Source organism: Sinocyclocheilus grahami, unplaced genomic scaffold (genome assembly GCF_001515645.1).
Source record: "Sinocyclocheilus grahami isolate Dianchi unplaced genomic scaffold, SAMN03320097.WGS_v1.1 scaffold4.1, whole genome shotgun sequence".
NCBI classification, from domain to species: Eukaryota; Metazoa; Chordata; class Actinopteri; order Cypriniformes; family Cyprinidae; genus Sinocyclocheilus; species Sinocyclocheilus grahami.
In genome coordinates, this window is record NW_015505183.1 from 2,369,691 (window position 1) to 2,387,419 (window position 17,729).

Below are 17,729 nucleotides of genomic sequence, written 5' to 3' on the forward strand. Positions count from 1 at the left end.
GAGTTCAAGCTAAAGGCATCTCTGATTCTCCAGCTCTGCTTTCAGTACCATTATGATTGGCCTTTCATACCGAAAAACCTGCAGTGTCAGACCATGCTGACTTCATTTACATGTTCTCCTGAGCCAATGGTTAAACCACAGCAGTTCAGAGGGTCACAGAATCTCTACTGCTACTCACCATGGATTCGCTGATTAACAACAGGAGCAAGGCCTCCTCTGTGTTCTCCTGTGGACAAAACAAACTAGAGAGAGAGAGACAGATAGAAAGGCCATCATGAATTTTTCCATCCATGACATTATGAATACAGTGACAAGAAACAAACTTCCAGGATTCTGATCAATTAATTCCAACACCTTTTTTTTATTTTCATGCTACATCATAAAAATAAACAAACAATATACACAGAAACAGCTTTGCCAGCAGAAAATATTCCAGTGTTTCTGCAGGATTACGTATATACTTTTATAGTATTTATTATTATTTTGAATTTGGTGTCCTACTTTTCTCCTGAGTAGATGCGTGGGCGGCGGCTGAGAGCGTAGTCCTTAGTGTGGAGAGGGTGTCTGAGCAGGTCGTCCAGGGGGGAGTGGTGAGGGGGGTCTTCTAGTGGATTCCAGTAACTCTGTTCACACATGCCCCTCAGCAGGATCTCTGCAAGCTGCCTGGCGATAGTCTAAACCCATACAGTATATCTTCAGATTCTAGATCTGTGGTTCTCAACCAGGGGCCGGGGCCCAATAGGGGGCCTCAGCAATCTTCCAAGGGGCCTCAATATTACATAAAATCATTTAAAGTAAGCTAAAACAACAACAAAAAAGATGCAAACTTACATAAAATTTCTTATGTTAATTTGTTCCCTCAATGCCTGTCATTTTTATTTAAGAACCAGGATTATAGTCTTGGAAAACCTCAATATTGTGGGAATTTTAAAAGTGTTATTTCTAGAGTTGGAAAATTCATGGAAAATACTAAAATTTATAATAATAAAATGTAATGGAAATAAATTATATATATATATATATATATACTGTATATATAAACCATAGCAGAAGTACTGTACCAGAAATCTACATGGAGGGCCTTCAAAAAAGGTTGAGAACCACTGTTCTAGACAGAGACAATGAGACAAAGCCATAAACACACAACTCACCATACGCAGGTTCTGAGTAGTTCTGGTCTCTACGGCTCGGAGAATCTCTCGGAAGCGGCTGACACCACGGGTCAGGTTACTGCAGCACCAGGAAATGGAGAGAAAAGAGATCCATTAATCACCTCTAGAGAGCTGGAAAAAAAAACTGATGGCTGACATCAACAAATTTCTCATCAACTCTGTACAAACTTTCTTACACAAACAGATGGAAACACACGCACACACCCTCAGGAGTGGTCAGACCTCTGCCACGATTTAGTGAGCTCTAGCATCAAGCAGTCAAACTAAAGTAGTTACTTATCAGTGGACAGGAAGTTATCGGGCCTGTAGGGCACATTATTACAGGAGTTCTGGATACAGTGCTGTGCAAGTCACAATTAGCACCTATTTAAACGCTGTACAACCTGTGAATGTGTGTGTTAGCGCCTGTCAATGACTGGGGTCAATATCCTCATCAGACTGCAATATATTCCCTCAGCCTCTTTACAAACTGACAGCACACGAAAACACACACACACACACACACCATGAATGAACATGTGTAAAAGACCAGAGAATATAGCCTCAGGCTGTGGAGGTGTGAAGTGTTGCAGAGATGCACGTGAATGCAGGGAGAAGCAGTACAGTAGTTGTGTTGAGAGAGACAGAAGTGTAGAAGTATAGGTATGAGAGCGAGCAGGACAGAGAGAAACAGAGCTAATAAACAAAATGGTCAATTCAAGCATCAGTTCAAACAGTCACATGGATTTATACGATTTTAAACCTATAAGTGTCTATCGTTTGCAAATGCTGTTTGCAAACGATAGACCGTTTCATTGTTCACAACTGTGTTCCATTAAACAAAGATAAAGTGTGGAATTTCTTTCATCAAACACAAAATTTAAATTAATATCTAAAATCTAAAATTTTTACATTTAGATTACCTTCACTGTTATCTAACACTCACTTAAAATTAATCTTTAAAACACTAATAATTTTATAACAATGCTTATTGTAATCTTTAGCAAATCTCAAAATGAATATCTATTTTTCATCAGTATATAATAATGTTGTGAGGCCTAAATTAACTTTTTTAGTTTATAGTGATTTAAAAAAAAAATTAATTATTTAGACAAAAGTATTGACTTTTACTCTACAGTACAGAGTTTTTATAATCACACAGGCTGAGGACGGAACATTTGTTATCCTGTAGGAAATGCATGTTGCGTGTGGTTTAAAGACATTGCTTTCAATCATTTATGAGCCTAACAGATTCATTACCCACAATGCACCACTGCAGCGGTCATATTTCACACAGATGCATTTCACGCACTGACAGATGCCCCACCTGCAATCCATATGGAAGATCCCTCCCCAACCACACCCTCACTGCACAACTAAATAATGATGGAGATTCTCATACTGCCATGTGTAAGGCCACCACACATTTCACGCTAGTACTGCAAATCACAAAAAAAAAGGGGTGCTTAGAAGGGTGCTCGCGAGTGCCCTCGATGCGCACTGAGGCGAGCTCCATAGCAGACTTCTACCCGACAGTCAAATTGGCATTACGTTACGAAGTGTGGACTCAGAGGAAGACCGCAAGGGTTTAGGGTTCGATTTGGGACAGGGCCTTACTCCTCTACAAGGACCTTATTTCTCTACAATCAGCAGGTCAAATTCAGATTACAGCTGACAAGAGATTTGTCCAGCTATGAGATTCCCGAAAAATTTATAAATTGATAAGATGTGTACCTTAAGCTGCTTTGGATACAGTTGGCAGTGCACTGGCAGCGTCTGGCAAAAGTGTCTTCTACAGTTACACTACCTTTTAAAATTTTGGTTTAAGCAATATTTTTTTGTGTTTTTGAAATAAGTTATAAGTCCCTTATGCTCACTAAGGCTGCATTTATTTGATAAAAAATACAGTAAAAACAGTCATTCTGTCCAATATTATTACAGTGTAAAATTCTACTTTTAAAATGTAATTTATACATGTGATAGCAAAGCTGAATTTTTTTCAGCGGCCATCACTCCAGTCTTCAGTGTCACATGATCCTTCAGAAATCATGCCGAAATATAATGGTTTGGTGTTCATGAATCAGTTCTTATTATCTTTTATAATGTTGAAAACAGTTGTGCTGCTTAATATTTTTGTAGAAACTATGATAATTTTTTTTTCAGGGTTCTTTGATGAAAAGAATGTCCAAAAGAACAGTAATTTCAGTATAATTAACAGATTTATTTAGACTAATTTATTGATACTTTTTGGCTTTAAATTAATTTTTAAAAGTAAATCATTCTGGATTTTTCTTATCCATGAAGGTACCAAAACACAAAAAAAACGGAATGCAGCGTATTCATGCAAGCTTCATGTTGAGAGCATGCCCTGATGCTTTAAAGGCTGCTTATGTAGGCAGTTAACTAGGTATTGGCTTTTGTGTGAAGCTGCTACAATATAAGCTTGGCACTACTCTACATGAAGAGAGTGTAGGGATACGTACGAGAAGTCGTTTAACACACGGCTCCATGGTGTAGAGGCCGAGGTGCAGGGGAGAGTGTGGCATCAGAACACACATAAATAACATGAAACGCACAGACACACACAAGCTGAGAACTACAAAGGATCAATGAAGCATTTGGAAGGCACAAAGAAAGAAAGAGAGTTAGTGGGCAGACAGAAAGCTCAGCAGATTCCTAGACCACTCACTGAAGCACGTGTCCGAGGGAAAGAGGAGTGACGAGAGAAAACAATAGATGTTCGAACAGAGGGCATGATAAATGAATGGACACCGCTGTCTCAGGTGTTTCTAAAGGAAGCCTGTTTGGGCTGTGAATCATAATTGAGTGTTGTGCTACAGATAGGGCTGAACAGTATATTGGAAATTATATACACAACATATTTGAGAGGATTTTGCTGGTAATATAAAGCTACACATTTTCAATTTTATTTGACTACTTAATTTTGTCAAATAAAAAGTTTGAGCGTGTCAGTAAACTAGTTTTGCAAAACCTTGTTAAAGTGGGTAGGTTTGATTCATTTGTCAGCATGTCAGCATCAACTATTTATTTTCAAACTGATTTGAAATATTTTTTTTGCCATCACCATTCAGAATATATTTATATATTTACAAAAAAATTTTTAAAATACATTACAATTCAATTTTTTTAACTTTTGATATTGTGAAATTAAATTACAATTTAAAATAAAGGTTTTTATTTTAATACATTTTACATTACGTAATACATAACGTGTCACGTAATCCTTCTTATGTGCTGAATTGATGTTCAAGAAACATTTATTTTTATTATCAATGATTCTTTGATGAATTGATCAAAAGTTCAAAAGAACACCATTTATTTGAAATAGAAATCCTTTGTAACATTGTCAAATGTCTTTACTGTCCCTTATGATCAGTGTATGCTTGCTGAAAAAAATTATAAATGTATTGCTATTCATTTATTTTATTGTATTATTTCTTATATTAACCAATTTAAAGCTAGTTTGCAACATTGATTGTATGTTCAAAATAATGTTTTTAAAAATTACATTTTAAAACATATCAAATATTGTCAAGAGGCTGACAAATATGGATATATTTTAGCTATATATTTTCAGCTATATCGCCCAGCCCTAGTTCCTGATAATATAAACACACAAATACTCACCCATTTTTGAAATGAATAACATGAGCCCTCTGAAGTCCTGTCTCTAGGAAGTAGCCAAGTTCCTGGTCTTGAGTGACCGGACCGGGCTTTGGACTTCGGTTCTGAATGCCAACACTAAGAGCCTGAAGACAAGACATAAGTCATCAAATATTACTGTCAATCATAACTGAAACAAGCTCAAACTCTTTCCTGGTCACTTACACTTAGTTATTCAGCAAATACAAACCATATGTCTTCAAAAGAAGCTTTATATTTACCCAGGGAACACTTTAGAGAGGACGGCGGTTAGGAGGGTACGAGTTTCTAGCATGAAGGTCATACGTAAACCTTCGGCTGCACCCAAAAAATGCAGTGTCAACACTGCAGCAGAACACAAGCTCTGCCGTTCTCCTCTCTTGCCATCATTCACTCTCTCTCTCTCTCTCTCTCTCCCCGACTCTCTCTACGCTCCCTCCCTTCCCCACCAACGCTAAATCACAAGCAGTAAATACTGAACACTATGCAGGGGAATGAATCTGTGCGCCACTATTCCAACAAAGGGAATTAGTGGTGTGAAAACAATCTGAAGGAAACTGAGACTAATTTTACTCTGCAAGAAAATTAACTTTGACCTGTAAAAAGCTTTAATTGTGATTTAAAGTTCACAGGTGGGACAAGAAGAGATTAGTGTCACGGATGGCGGACCCTCTGCTGCAGTACTGTACAAATCTCTCCTAGGCTACAAAATTACTGTATGTTTTAATGTCTATGAGAACTTGACTAAAATATTTTGAAAACGGAGGAAGAAAAAAAAACAGTAGTGAATGAATATTTGGAAATACCTTTTCTACCTCTTGAAGATAGAGAAGAGCGATGTCTCCAGACTTCTCATAACAAGTGATGATCTCCTGGTCTCTGTCTGCATTACGATTGGACAGTGATGGGGACGCCATGGGCACTTTCTCCAGACAAAGACCTTCGAACAAACAGCAGAGACATGAGATGACTTTCACATGCCAAGAGCTAGAAAGGCACACAGAGCTATCCTAGTGCTCTGCCACATTCAGAAGGATGTTTATGACTAATGACAGCTCATTTAAATAAAGATAATCTGAAGTGTGACTTAACGACTTAACTTGTTTCCTTTTAGAGCCATGTGATATAGCAGTACAATAAAATAATCATTTTTAAGTATTGTTAGGAATTAAGTAAATTATTAAATAATATATATAGGTTTTTTAAATATATATATATATATTTTTTTTTACACATTTACCAAATTCAACATAGTTATGGAGAACTAGGAAGGCCACATAAAGTAAAATGAAGAAATTAATTAGCAATTTATTAATTCAAAAATAAAAATGTTCTAATGTTCAGTGTTCTAATCAGGTGAGCATGAAAAATAAAATAAAAAAGCGTTAAAAAAAGTTTTTAATATTTAAAAAAATAAATCAATAATACAATTATAAAATATAATTATTTTATATGCACGTCATCCAAATAAACTACAGAACCTCAAGAAATAAAAATTACATTAATCACAAATTACTGACATTTGAATTACTGAATCGACTGACAGCACTTACTGTACATCTCATAAGTCACCCAAGGTTGTTTATTTGTTGTTTGAGGTATTGATTTAGTATTGATTAGATTTAGTATGCAAGTACCACGGGCTGGTCTCATACCAAAGTCAAAATTCTGCCATCAATCAAACTATATTTCTTTCAAAATCATAGTTACATTCATTTTCTACTGAGCCACAGTATTCACTTATGTGAAGCTTAGTGATGTAGCACTAAAAAAAACAACAGCAAAGCTTGAATTTCAGAAACACACAGCACTTCTGTCAATTCTAATTCAATCGACTAATGAAATACACTGTTATGGTTTCATCCTTACTTTGAGGATATTATATTCATTCTTAAAGGGTCAGACTGAACTCGATATGCTTTGTTCATATAATTCGAGTTTGTTTCCTTTGTTCTGGCTGAAAAGAGGAAGTGAGACACTGAAATATACATGTTTGAGAAAATCAAAGACCTCAGACAAACCAGAAAAACTTTAAATGTTTTAGCACGAGCTGATGTCTGTTCCACTGCTGTATCTCCTTGACTCGTCTAAGTAATGCGTTAAAGATACAAGTGCGTTTCCTTAGTCTTGTCACACAATCTGTGGCCAATCTCGGTCTACTGGTTTCAGCTTCTGAAGTCACATCTTAAATCCCTCATAGCATGAGGAAAACAGCCAAGACTCTGCGCTCAGGTGGCTGGTAAACATGATGAGAGTTGTTTGTTTGACTTGTGTTAGTATTGGGTTCTCCATGCAGATAAAGTTTCATGACAGTATGGCAATGTGACAGGAAACAGAAACTGTAGCCCTCCTAACTATTTTTCAAACTGATTCAATAATAGATAACGGCTTATAAACAGATATCACAGGATGAAGAAAACTGTCTGGTACCAACCAAGTCACAAAATGATTCCGAAATTAAAACGGAGAGGAATAATCCATCACGAGTAAGAAGGTAATGACGAGGCCCTGATTAAAAATGCACTGTGAAGTCCCTGTAAGACAGGAGGAGAATAAGAGTTGACTGATTGGCATGAAATATTAGTGAATGGTTTTAAGTCACCTTCACTATTTAAAAGTTTGGGGTCAGTGAGACTTTTTTTTTTTTAATAATTAATTCTATTCAGCAAGGATGCATCAAATTGATCAAAAGTGACAGCAAAAACGTTCACGTTACAAAAGAAATCATGGTTTCTACAAAAATATTAAGCAGCACAACTGTTTTCACTATTGATAATAATAAGAAATGTTTCTTGAGCACCAAATCAGCATATTAGAATGATTTCTGAAGCATCATGTGACACTGAAGACTGAAGTAATAATGCTGAAAATTCAGCTTTACCTTCGCAGGAATAAATTACATTTTAAAATAAAATAAAATATAAACACTATTTTAAATTATTATTATTTTTACAATATTACTGTTTTACTGTATACTTCTCACAAATGCCCAACTTGTAATTGGTAGTGTATGTACAATTAAATAATGACAGAATTATTTTTAGCAGGTATATACATTTAAAACGTACAGTTTTACTCTTTTGAGAAAAAATAATAATTGTCCGATAAAATGCTCTAAAAATGATTATGTCCCTCTCCCTTAGCATATAACAAATTGTGGTCAAAGGCTGTGATGCAAACTAAATAAATACATTTATAGCAACTAATTCTAAATTAATCTAACATAACATTTAAAAGTGGTTTTCAGCGGTTGCTATGGAACGATATTCCGGACAATTTTCAAATAGAATAGCAAATTGTATTTTCAATTGCGTTTTCAATATGTGGACGCAGTGTTTCTCAACCAGTGGAGCCTCAGCAAACTTCCAAAGGGGGTTTAAAATAAAAATAAACTTTAAATATCCAAGGCATTCAAAAAAGTTAAAACAACTACAAATATATTTCATAAATTAATTGAACCCCCTTAACAACTGTTTGTTTCTTGTGAAAAAAACAGGGTTCCCATTGGCTTGAAATACCTGGATATATATGTAGCCTTATTTTATAAGTGTGATTTATAGACCAGGAAAAGTAGAGTAAATTAATAAAGCCTTAAACTGCCACAGGCATTTTACAATGAATATACATGTTACTAGTTATGCCAGGCTCCAGAATATTTTATAGTGTAGAAATGATGAGTAAAAAAATAAAACTTCAGAAAACCTTAGAGAAACTAGAAGTGGCCATAGATTAAAATAAGTTCTGAAAACAAAACTAGAGCTATGAACAATGGGGAGCCTTGGAGTTAAAAGAGTTGAGATTCACAGTCATATGGGTACAGAAATTACACACTCTAGCTTTAAAGAAAAGTCAAATTTTATGACAAAGGAAAGCAAAGGGATTTTGTTGTTCCACACCGATGCCCAAAGAGAAAAAGGGAAAAAAACAGAATGAGAGAGAGAGGGAGAGAGTGTGTCTACATGCTGTAAATCCCTTTACCTATTATAGACCTGCAACACTGGAGGCCTGAACTTAGTCTAGAAGGTCTGAAAAAGGCACATTCACTTCTGTTCAGATACACATTCAACAGAAATCTGTTCCTCTCGACCACTGTGCTTCTCCAAACACACATATCCCTCTCCTTACAGGTTTAAAAGCCCGTTATACTAGGCAGATCCAAGACAAGCCCCATTACAGTGACCAGGCTCTTTAATGACCTGCATAACGGCCACAGTAAATCTGACGCCTCAGGACAGGCTGTGACGAGCAGCTCACGGCGGCAAGAAGGAGATTGAGGACGAGGAATTAATATACACAGGAGACGAGGCAGGAAGTGCTAGTGAGATGATACACACACACGTGTGTTTGTGCGCGGTAGCTGGGGTGTGATGGATGATTGGGGCCGAGGGAGGAAGCTGCCCCCCTGTAAAGGCAGTTGTCAGTCTCAGAGATGCTTTGAGGTGATTGGATGAGACAGGCTCTGTGCCACCCTGCAGTTTTTCCCCAGAGCCCCACAGTAACGCGATCTGTCAGAACTCTGATCAAAGACCTCACGCTGCGGTCCCGGCAAACACATTCACTGTGCTTAGAATTAAAAGTGTGTGCGTGTGTGTTCAGAGCAAAGGATTTAGTTGCAAACACTTTTCTCTGCAGAGCATCACATGTAGTATTAAAGCAAGGCTGCCACCCAAAGGTCAAAATGTGAACCGTAGGAAACCGTGAAGCATCTCTGCACTGTTCTGACGAGGTGAGCATAAAAAAAAACAAGCTAAAAATGAATTAAAATTACATTACAATTAATTAAAAAAATAAAAATGCCTCTTTTTAAATTTTAAATGAAACAATATATTTTGTAATTATATAACTGTTAATATAATTAAATTTACACTACCAATATAAATGTGGGGTTGGTGAGATTTTAAAATGTTTTTAAAAGAACTCTCTTATGCTCACCTGCATTTACTTGATCAAATACAGTAAAAAACAATGTTGTAAAATATTATTACAATTTAAAATAAACTACTTTCTATTTTAATATACAGTGGGTACGGAAAGTATTCAGACCCCGTTACATTTTTCACTCTTTGTTATATTGCAGTCATTTGCTAAAATCATTTAAGTAAATTTTTTTCCTCATTAATGTACACACAGCACCCCATATTGACAGAAAAACACAGAATTGTTGACATTTTTGCAGATTTATTAAAAAAGAAAAACTGAAATATCACATGGTCCTAAGTATTCAGACCCTTTGCTGTGACACTCATATATTTAACTCAGGTGCTGTCCATTTCTTCTGATCATCCTGGAGATGGTTCTACACCTTAAATGTAATTTATTCCTAACAAAGCTGAATTTTCAGCAGTAATTACTCCAGTCATCAGTGTCACATCCTTCAGAAATCATTCTATAATCATTCAATATGATTTAGTACTCAAGAATCACTTACTATTATTGAAAACTGTTGTGAGACATTGTTAAAAAAAATTCAGTATTCTTTGATGAATAGAAAATTTAAAAACTAGAGATCTTTTTAACATTATAAATGTTTTTAGTGTCACTTCATTAATTTAATGTATCATCGCTAAGTAAGAGTATTCATTTCAGTAAGAGTACATTAACAGTAACGTAATATATAGAATTTACATAGAATTTATACTGTATTTATAGTGAAATGGCACTAAAAAAACACTTTACATTGCTGTATATTGAATATTAAATATCCTACTGCTGTGATTTTGTTGCTTTGCGCAGCATTTTGCTTTCAGCAAGGACACAAATATGGACTTGATTGCAGAAACTTGATGTTTCGGTTCTAGTTAGGCAAAACGTCCTTACCAAAGCAAGTTACATAATTTAGGTCTGTTTCACAGCGCATACATAAGCAGTGAAACGGCATCAGCAGGCTCGGGTTTGTGCTTTCACAAAGACAGCATTTCTGCTATGTAACAGCCCAGCAGCTCTATTTTCTGAGTTATGACACAGATTATATACCTTTGGTGGCGTAGGCCTCAGCAATCATGGAGAGTCTGTACACTGGAGCCCCTACCAGCTGCATCTCATCCAGATTTACACGGCTGTACTGATTCAGTGCTTCCCTGTAATCAACCTCCACGTAGCACAGCTTAGCCATGATCAGACTGGCCTCCTGCATGTATTCAGGCTGGGAGAGAAAGAGAAAATACATACCGCCACAATATAGTATACTGTAGTAAATCAAATATAGCTTCACAATCACCTCACATTCTCAGAAACAGAACTGCAATAAATTAAATACATTGCTAAAATCCAGATAAACACCAATGACACTGGAAAGGCTCCAACCATGATTGGTTTTAAGTAGGGCTGCACGATTATGAAAAAATCATAATTGTCGATTATTCCCTTGAAATTGTAATTGCGATTATTAATTACGATTATCACAATTTACATTGAATGATGTTTATACCATTGTTTGATGCAACTGCATGCTGTATTTTTATATGAAAATTAACAAGCTGAAAACACTCTAACTGAAAAACCTTTAGTGCTTTTCTATAGTATTAAGCCTCAAATGTCAAATATACATCGGATTGGTTTCTTCTTTAAATGATAAAAAAGTAAAAATATGAATGGTATTATAATGTTATACTAAAACTAAAATTTAAATAATGGGAAAAACCCTTAAGATAACAGGTAGAAAGAAAAAACGCATCTTAAGCGTGCAGAATAACATAAGTGGACTTTGAACGATTACGTAATTGTGGCATCCATAATTGTAATCGCGATTAGAAATTGGATTAATTGTGCAGCCCTAGTTTTAAGTCAGTTTGAGATTTACTTAGCACTGAATTAATCCATGATCATAATCTTTTTATTCTACTACTAATCTGGTTGTCGTTGACTCCCAAAACTTGGTATTGCTAATATTGTTGGATGTGATGAATTGCTTTTGGTTTTTCTCATTTAAAAAATCTTTAAATAAAAGTCTGATAAATGATTGCATTTAAATCTTGAAATGTTGAGATATTATTCCAGACATAGGGGCCGTTTTCACAGAATGTGTTTTCATATTCCTTTGTGCTGCTTTTCCATTGTTGTAAACATACGTGTTCAGCTCATTTCGATGTAATTAAAATAATAATTTTAATTCTTTTAATATATTGAGTTTTTATTTTTTGTATCTTGCTTTTCATTTTATTTAAGGTTTTAATAATAAATGCTGTGTTTTACTAGTTATTATGTTATTATACTTTTATTAGTTATCATATTATTTTATTAGTTATTATATTATTATTTATTACTTATAGTTTTATTAGTTTTGTTGTGTCCATTTTATTAGTTATTGTTTTTTTATATGTATATATCATTTTGTATTCATTTTATTTCAGATTTAGTTTTGGTTATTTTGGTACATAATGTTAAACTAAACGAAAACGAGAAATGTTATTTTGGCAACTAGCTAAAATATATTTAATATTTGACTTTATTTCAGTTAACGATTATTTTATTTCAAGACATTTTTTAAATGGTTTGAGTTTTAATTTGAGTTCACTGTAACACTGATGCAAGTGTAACAAACAGAAGTGATGATCCTGACTGTTCAGGCTTACCTTTAAGTTTCCCCGATCAAGTGCAGCCGTCAAGTGTTTCCGTACCTCCTGGAGGCGTGGTCGGGGGCCGCGGGGACTGGCTCCCTGCTTGATGGGGTTTTCCTTGAGGTACTGCTGGAGTTTGGCCTCCCCCAGCAGAAGCTCTCCGAGATCATCTACAAGAGAAGCAGAGGTTGAGCTAGGCACCTGAATTTACTCAAGTAATCACACACACAGACAGAAAGCAAGGAGTTAACAACTCATACACTAGGACGATTTCATCATAATGACAGTCAGCAAGCTCATGCACACACATTCATAAATGTACCACTGCAAACGATGGCAAAATTGTTATTATTGGGTGAACTATCCCTTTCATCTTTCTCTTCTGTCTGAAAAAGTAACAGTGGAGAGAAGCCACCTGCATATCTGAACTGTAAAGCCAAAACACAAACACATTTACAGTGCAAGAGAGAAGTGCTGACTGTAAAAACAGCATTACATAAAGCCCAGATATAATCCAGTCTTGCACCTGAAACCATTCTTACAGGTCTTAACACACACACACAGCTTTGAGAACAACCACGTGTGGTGGTTTAATCTGCTGCCTTACATGCACATCGTAAATCTTTCATCATTTTGTATGAGACGAATCAATAATGCTTATTAATATGTAGCTTTTAATGAACAGGGCAAAATGTAAAGATGGAAACGGGCAATTTAATCCACATTAAACCAACCTTTAGGACAGGCTCCTATAATTCATAAATTTGACCCCAGTCAAATAATACATCTTCCAGACGTTCACGAATGATACTGATGTCAAATGTTCCTTTTGTGAAATTGTATTACTTAAAATATTTGTATTTAAATAATGAAAATAAAAATAATAATGACCTACATATTATTACAATACATGTTATTCATTAATAAATAATTATAATAATATTTATTATTATCATTTACAGATTTTATATTTTATTTTATTTATATTTTATATTTTACTATAAATGATCCTTTCTTTTAATTTTTACTTAAAAAAATTACCCATTGCAAATAAATATATTTCTGTGTAAATTTGACAAATGATATTATTATTATATTCTTATTTTTTACTTTTATTTTTTGAAAGAAATGATTTTGAAATCCGTCAATAAAAAAAGCATTCAAAACATTTGAAATTTCCTCTAATTTTAACTGATATACAAACATAATATAATAAAACATGTATTACTTTGCAGTTTTCTTTATCTGTGTGAAGTTCATTTGAATGAAATGTTTCAGTTCGAATATGCATTTAACTGCACCTAATGTAAAAGAGATTCCTATATTTTGACATCTTCACAAAACAATAAGTCAATAATAACTCTTACAAATTTCCTAGACTTAATGCAAATATGAATTATAGACATTATGAAGATGAATGGAGACAACTGTATGGGCAATCAGGAAGTGTACAGGACAGACGAGCAGAATACCACCAAAGAGGCATTAATATCACATTTTAGACAACCTGAAAAGAAAGTCTTCATTCAATGACTTGTTTAATGTGTAGTTAAATGTACAGAGATACATCAGATTCGGATTTTGCCACCAGGCCTGAGACACACACACTGTCCGAGCTAACGCGTTAGCCATGAGTGTACATTACAGAAACCACACACACCGTTTGAGATGAGTTTCGCAGACATCTGCCGCACGAGTTCTGCTATCTTGTCCCATTGTCCCTCTGATCGACAGCGTTCTATTTCAGTCTCTAACCGCGACCCGGACTTTCTGGCTGTCATCTTTCTACCTCCTGACCAAAACACGACCGGAGCCGCAGCACAGAAACATCAGAGACCTGGAGAGGAGCATCAAAACATGAACCGGACTTCGCTTCCGGGCCATGGTACTGAACTCTCATTGGACAGATTCTTGTCACGTGACAATTATTCTCACATGAAAAAAAGTTTATTTTAATTTAATTTGTTTTATTTATATTTCACTGTATATAATATCTTTCTGATTGGTCAATCATGACATACAGCAGTAAATATTTCTAAATAGACTATATAGAATAGAGGGACACCGGCAAAGGATAAGTATCGCTTTTTATTTCTCCTCTTTCCTACTATTTGTTTCACTTAGGTTTCAGTTTTTTTATAACCATTTCTTACTATGTGTCAGTAAGTTGTTGTTATTTTAGCATGTGTGTTTGGCTCAGTGTTATTTTTTTTAGGATTATGTATATGTAGGCTATATGTGTGTGGATGTAAGTTAGTTGTTTTTTGGTGTTTGGCTTAGTGTTATGTTAGAATTATTTTTTATACTCATGCCTTTTGTTCTTTTAATATTTTGAATTGTTTTTAGCTTTATTTTTTTGTTTTCATTTAAATGTTTAGTTTTGAAATGTTGTTGTATGCATTTGTCATTTTTATTTAATTTATTTAATTTTCTTAAATGTGTATATATATAATAGAGTTTTAGCTTTTAGTTTTAATTACTTTTTCTTATTTGTAAGTCGCTTTGGATAAAAGCATCTGCTAAATGACTAAAAGTAAAGTAAAGTAAAAGTAAATAATGACGTTCAATAATCGTGTACTGTCTCTCTGTACTCGCAACTAATAAGCCAATAATAAAAAAAAATCAACTTCAATTAACACATAATTTCATGCTTTGCAATCTGTTGTATAATATACAGTCAGATGCAGTCATTATTGCAAAATTAACACTTTTTTGAACAACCTTTATTTAACCCTTAAACCTCTTCAAATAACAAACATTATCATTGTTTTGTTGGCAATATCAAGCTGCACAGACCCATAATAAATCTAAGCAGCATACAATAAAAAAGAAAAACATAGGCTAAATAATTAGATAGATAGATAGATAGATAGATAGATAGATAGATAGATAGATAGACTGATAGATAGATAGATAGATAGATAGATAGATAGATAGATAGATAGATAGATAGATAGATAGATAGATAGATAGATAGATAGATCAGGGATTGAGTTCAGTGCTCATCTACATTCTGCAGTCTTTTCCTATCATATAATAAAATAATTACAACTAAGATCAGTATTTCATGTCTCCCATTTATTTGTTAACAAGCCAAGCAATAAGCAGAATAATGTGTAGTCTCTGTCGGATTCTATAACTACACAGCGAACTGAACAGCTCTATCCCTCTGGTAGTCCTGATTGAACGAAGTTGCCCTTCCAGATGTTTGTAGTTCATCAGTGAACAGAGCGCGTTGCACTGCAGCCTCCACTGCTGTAGGTGGCGCTGTCCTAATCGCACCGCTGAGATTCAACTGCAGTGCAGTGTGTCTGCGGCATGCTGGCCGTGGATTTGGATAGAAGATTGCGTAAGTAATTAAGGGCCTTAATCATTATTGTTGTAAGGAATGGACTGGTTTTCATCCTCATGCATTTACATTTATAAGTACATTTGGTTTTCGTCGTTGTAGTACGAACGGTATTGTTTATTACTCGCGTACAGCCAGCATGCAAGTCAATGATGTGCTGTACTAGAAAACATTCAAATGTGTTAATTAAAGTGTTTAGATATAAAGATGGACATATCGCTGTATGTGATATAATTATTTTACTTTGCTCTTCTCCATTTAAAATGTTGTTGATTTGATTTCAGTGCCATTTCCAGTCAAGATTGGTTAGGTTGGTTTGTTTAGACGTAAAAGAGTTCAGAAGCAAATCTATATCAGATACTTCAGCACTTTTTTAGCTGATTAAAGACACATGGATTGTTTACGAGTACATGATTATGATCTACTGTTCCTTATGAACTCAAACTCTAAATTCAAGGCTGAATAGTCTCAAAGAATGTACATTTACAGTACAGTCTTCTATTGCTTACATGAGTATGCCATTTTTATTGCAGTTAAAACTTTTTTTTTTTTTGCTTGATCTGTTATAATAATGATTTTTTCCCCCCTCATATCAACATGTTTATGTGTAAATTTGTATTATTCTGATTTCTGATGTGATATTTGTCTCTGACCTGCTTGGTGATTTCACAGAATCACTCTTGTAATCCACCACTGGCTGCAGGATGTTTTTGACTCTGGCTCTTTTGCGGAAGGGAATCCCAGGAAAGCAGTGGATCGGGAAGTACCGTCGACCGAGAGTAGTCACCTGGCAGATAAAACGCAATGTGATTAAACGCCTGGAACAGGAAGCAGAGAATGAATACTGGATCAGCCGACCGTTCATGACGAAGGAACAGGAGCAAGGCCACGCAGCACAGAGGCGGGAGTGGATGTGGCAACAAATCAAAGCTGCACGACAAGCCAAGTTTCCTGAACACAAATACATCGCAGACCAACTAAACCACCTGAAAATCACCAAGACCTGGCCCAGCTAACCAGAAGGCTGATGGATCTCAGTGTTTGGAGAGAGAAAGCAGATGAAAACATAGGACTTCTTGTGTTTGATTTGATATTTTCTGCATTGTGCATCTGTATGTGATATGTGCTGTGTTTATAAATTTAAAATGACTTGTGATCATCACAGTTGGCTCCTCTTCTTTCTTTTTTTTTTTGATTCGTTATGTAGTCTTAACTGTCTCAGCTAAATTATATTTTAACTATTTAAAAAAGAAAAATGTAACTATTTTAAAAAAGAAGAAAAAAGGTGAAGAATATGGTCACTCTTTTGATTATTCTTTTAATCAGATCTTTTCAGTAAATTGGATTTGCCTAAATGATTTATTACCAAATCAGAATTTTTAATTCCTTCATGAATGTGCCATATTACTCTGTATTACTAGATATTTCTAAATATTACAGTATTACTAAATATAACACTATTAATAAATAATGGCTGAGTTGAGTTGTACTGACAACCTTTATGATACTGTTTTATGACACTATTGCTTCCCTTTTGAAGAGTAAAAGCTCTAGTTAATTGAATTATTAGAATGATTTTACATTATACACAGTAATATATATTGGATATACCTATATACTGACCTGTTTAGATTACTATATTACTCTGTATTACTAGATATTTCTAAATATTACAGTATTACTAAATATAACACTATTAATAAATAATGGCTGAGTTGAGTTGTACTGACAACCTTTATGATATTTTTATGACACTATTGCTTCCCTTTTGAAGAGTAAAAGCTCTAGTTAATTGAATTATTAGAATGATTTTACATTATACACAGTAATATATATTGGATATACCTATATACTGACCTGTTTAGCACATATAATTACTCCCATGTGTACTCCCATATTTACTCGTATAATATAATATAATACTCCCATGCACTAGAGAGCAGTGTACACATCAAGATGGCAAAATATGTTCAAAACTTCAATTCCCACAAATCAGTGGGCGCGAGCGCC

At 34.7% G+C, this 17,729-nt stretch overlaps 1 protein-coding gene across 1 annotated transcript in view; it reads right to left on the reverse strand.

Annotated features, from left to right (window-relative positions):
* The window catches only part of LOC107583373 (tetratricopeptide repeat protein 7B), a 35,498-nt gene extending 21,277 nt beyond the window's left edge, over positions 1-14,221 (reverse strand). The window contains exons 1-8 of the mRNA XM_016269570.1: positions 14,031-14,221; positions 12,386-12,540; positions 10,788-10,956; positions 5,621-5,754; positions 4,800-4,921; positions 1,152-1,230; positions 502-674; positions 179-242 (exon numbers count right to left, since the gene is read on the reverse strand). Of these exons, the coding sequence (XP_016125056.1) occupies positions 179-242; positions 502-674; positions 1,152-1,230; positions 4,800-4,921; positions 5,621-5,754; positions 10,788-10,956; positions 12,386-12,540; positions 14,031-14,151 (1,017 nt within the window). The 5' untranslated portion in view covers positions 14,152-14,221. The remainder of the gene's footprint in view (positions 1-178; positions 243-501; positions 675-1,151; positions 1,231-4,799; positions 4,922-5,620; positions 5,755-10,787; positions 10,957-12,385; positions 12,541-14,030) is intronic.
* Positions 14,222-17,729: the final 3,508 nt, after the last annotated feature.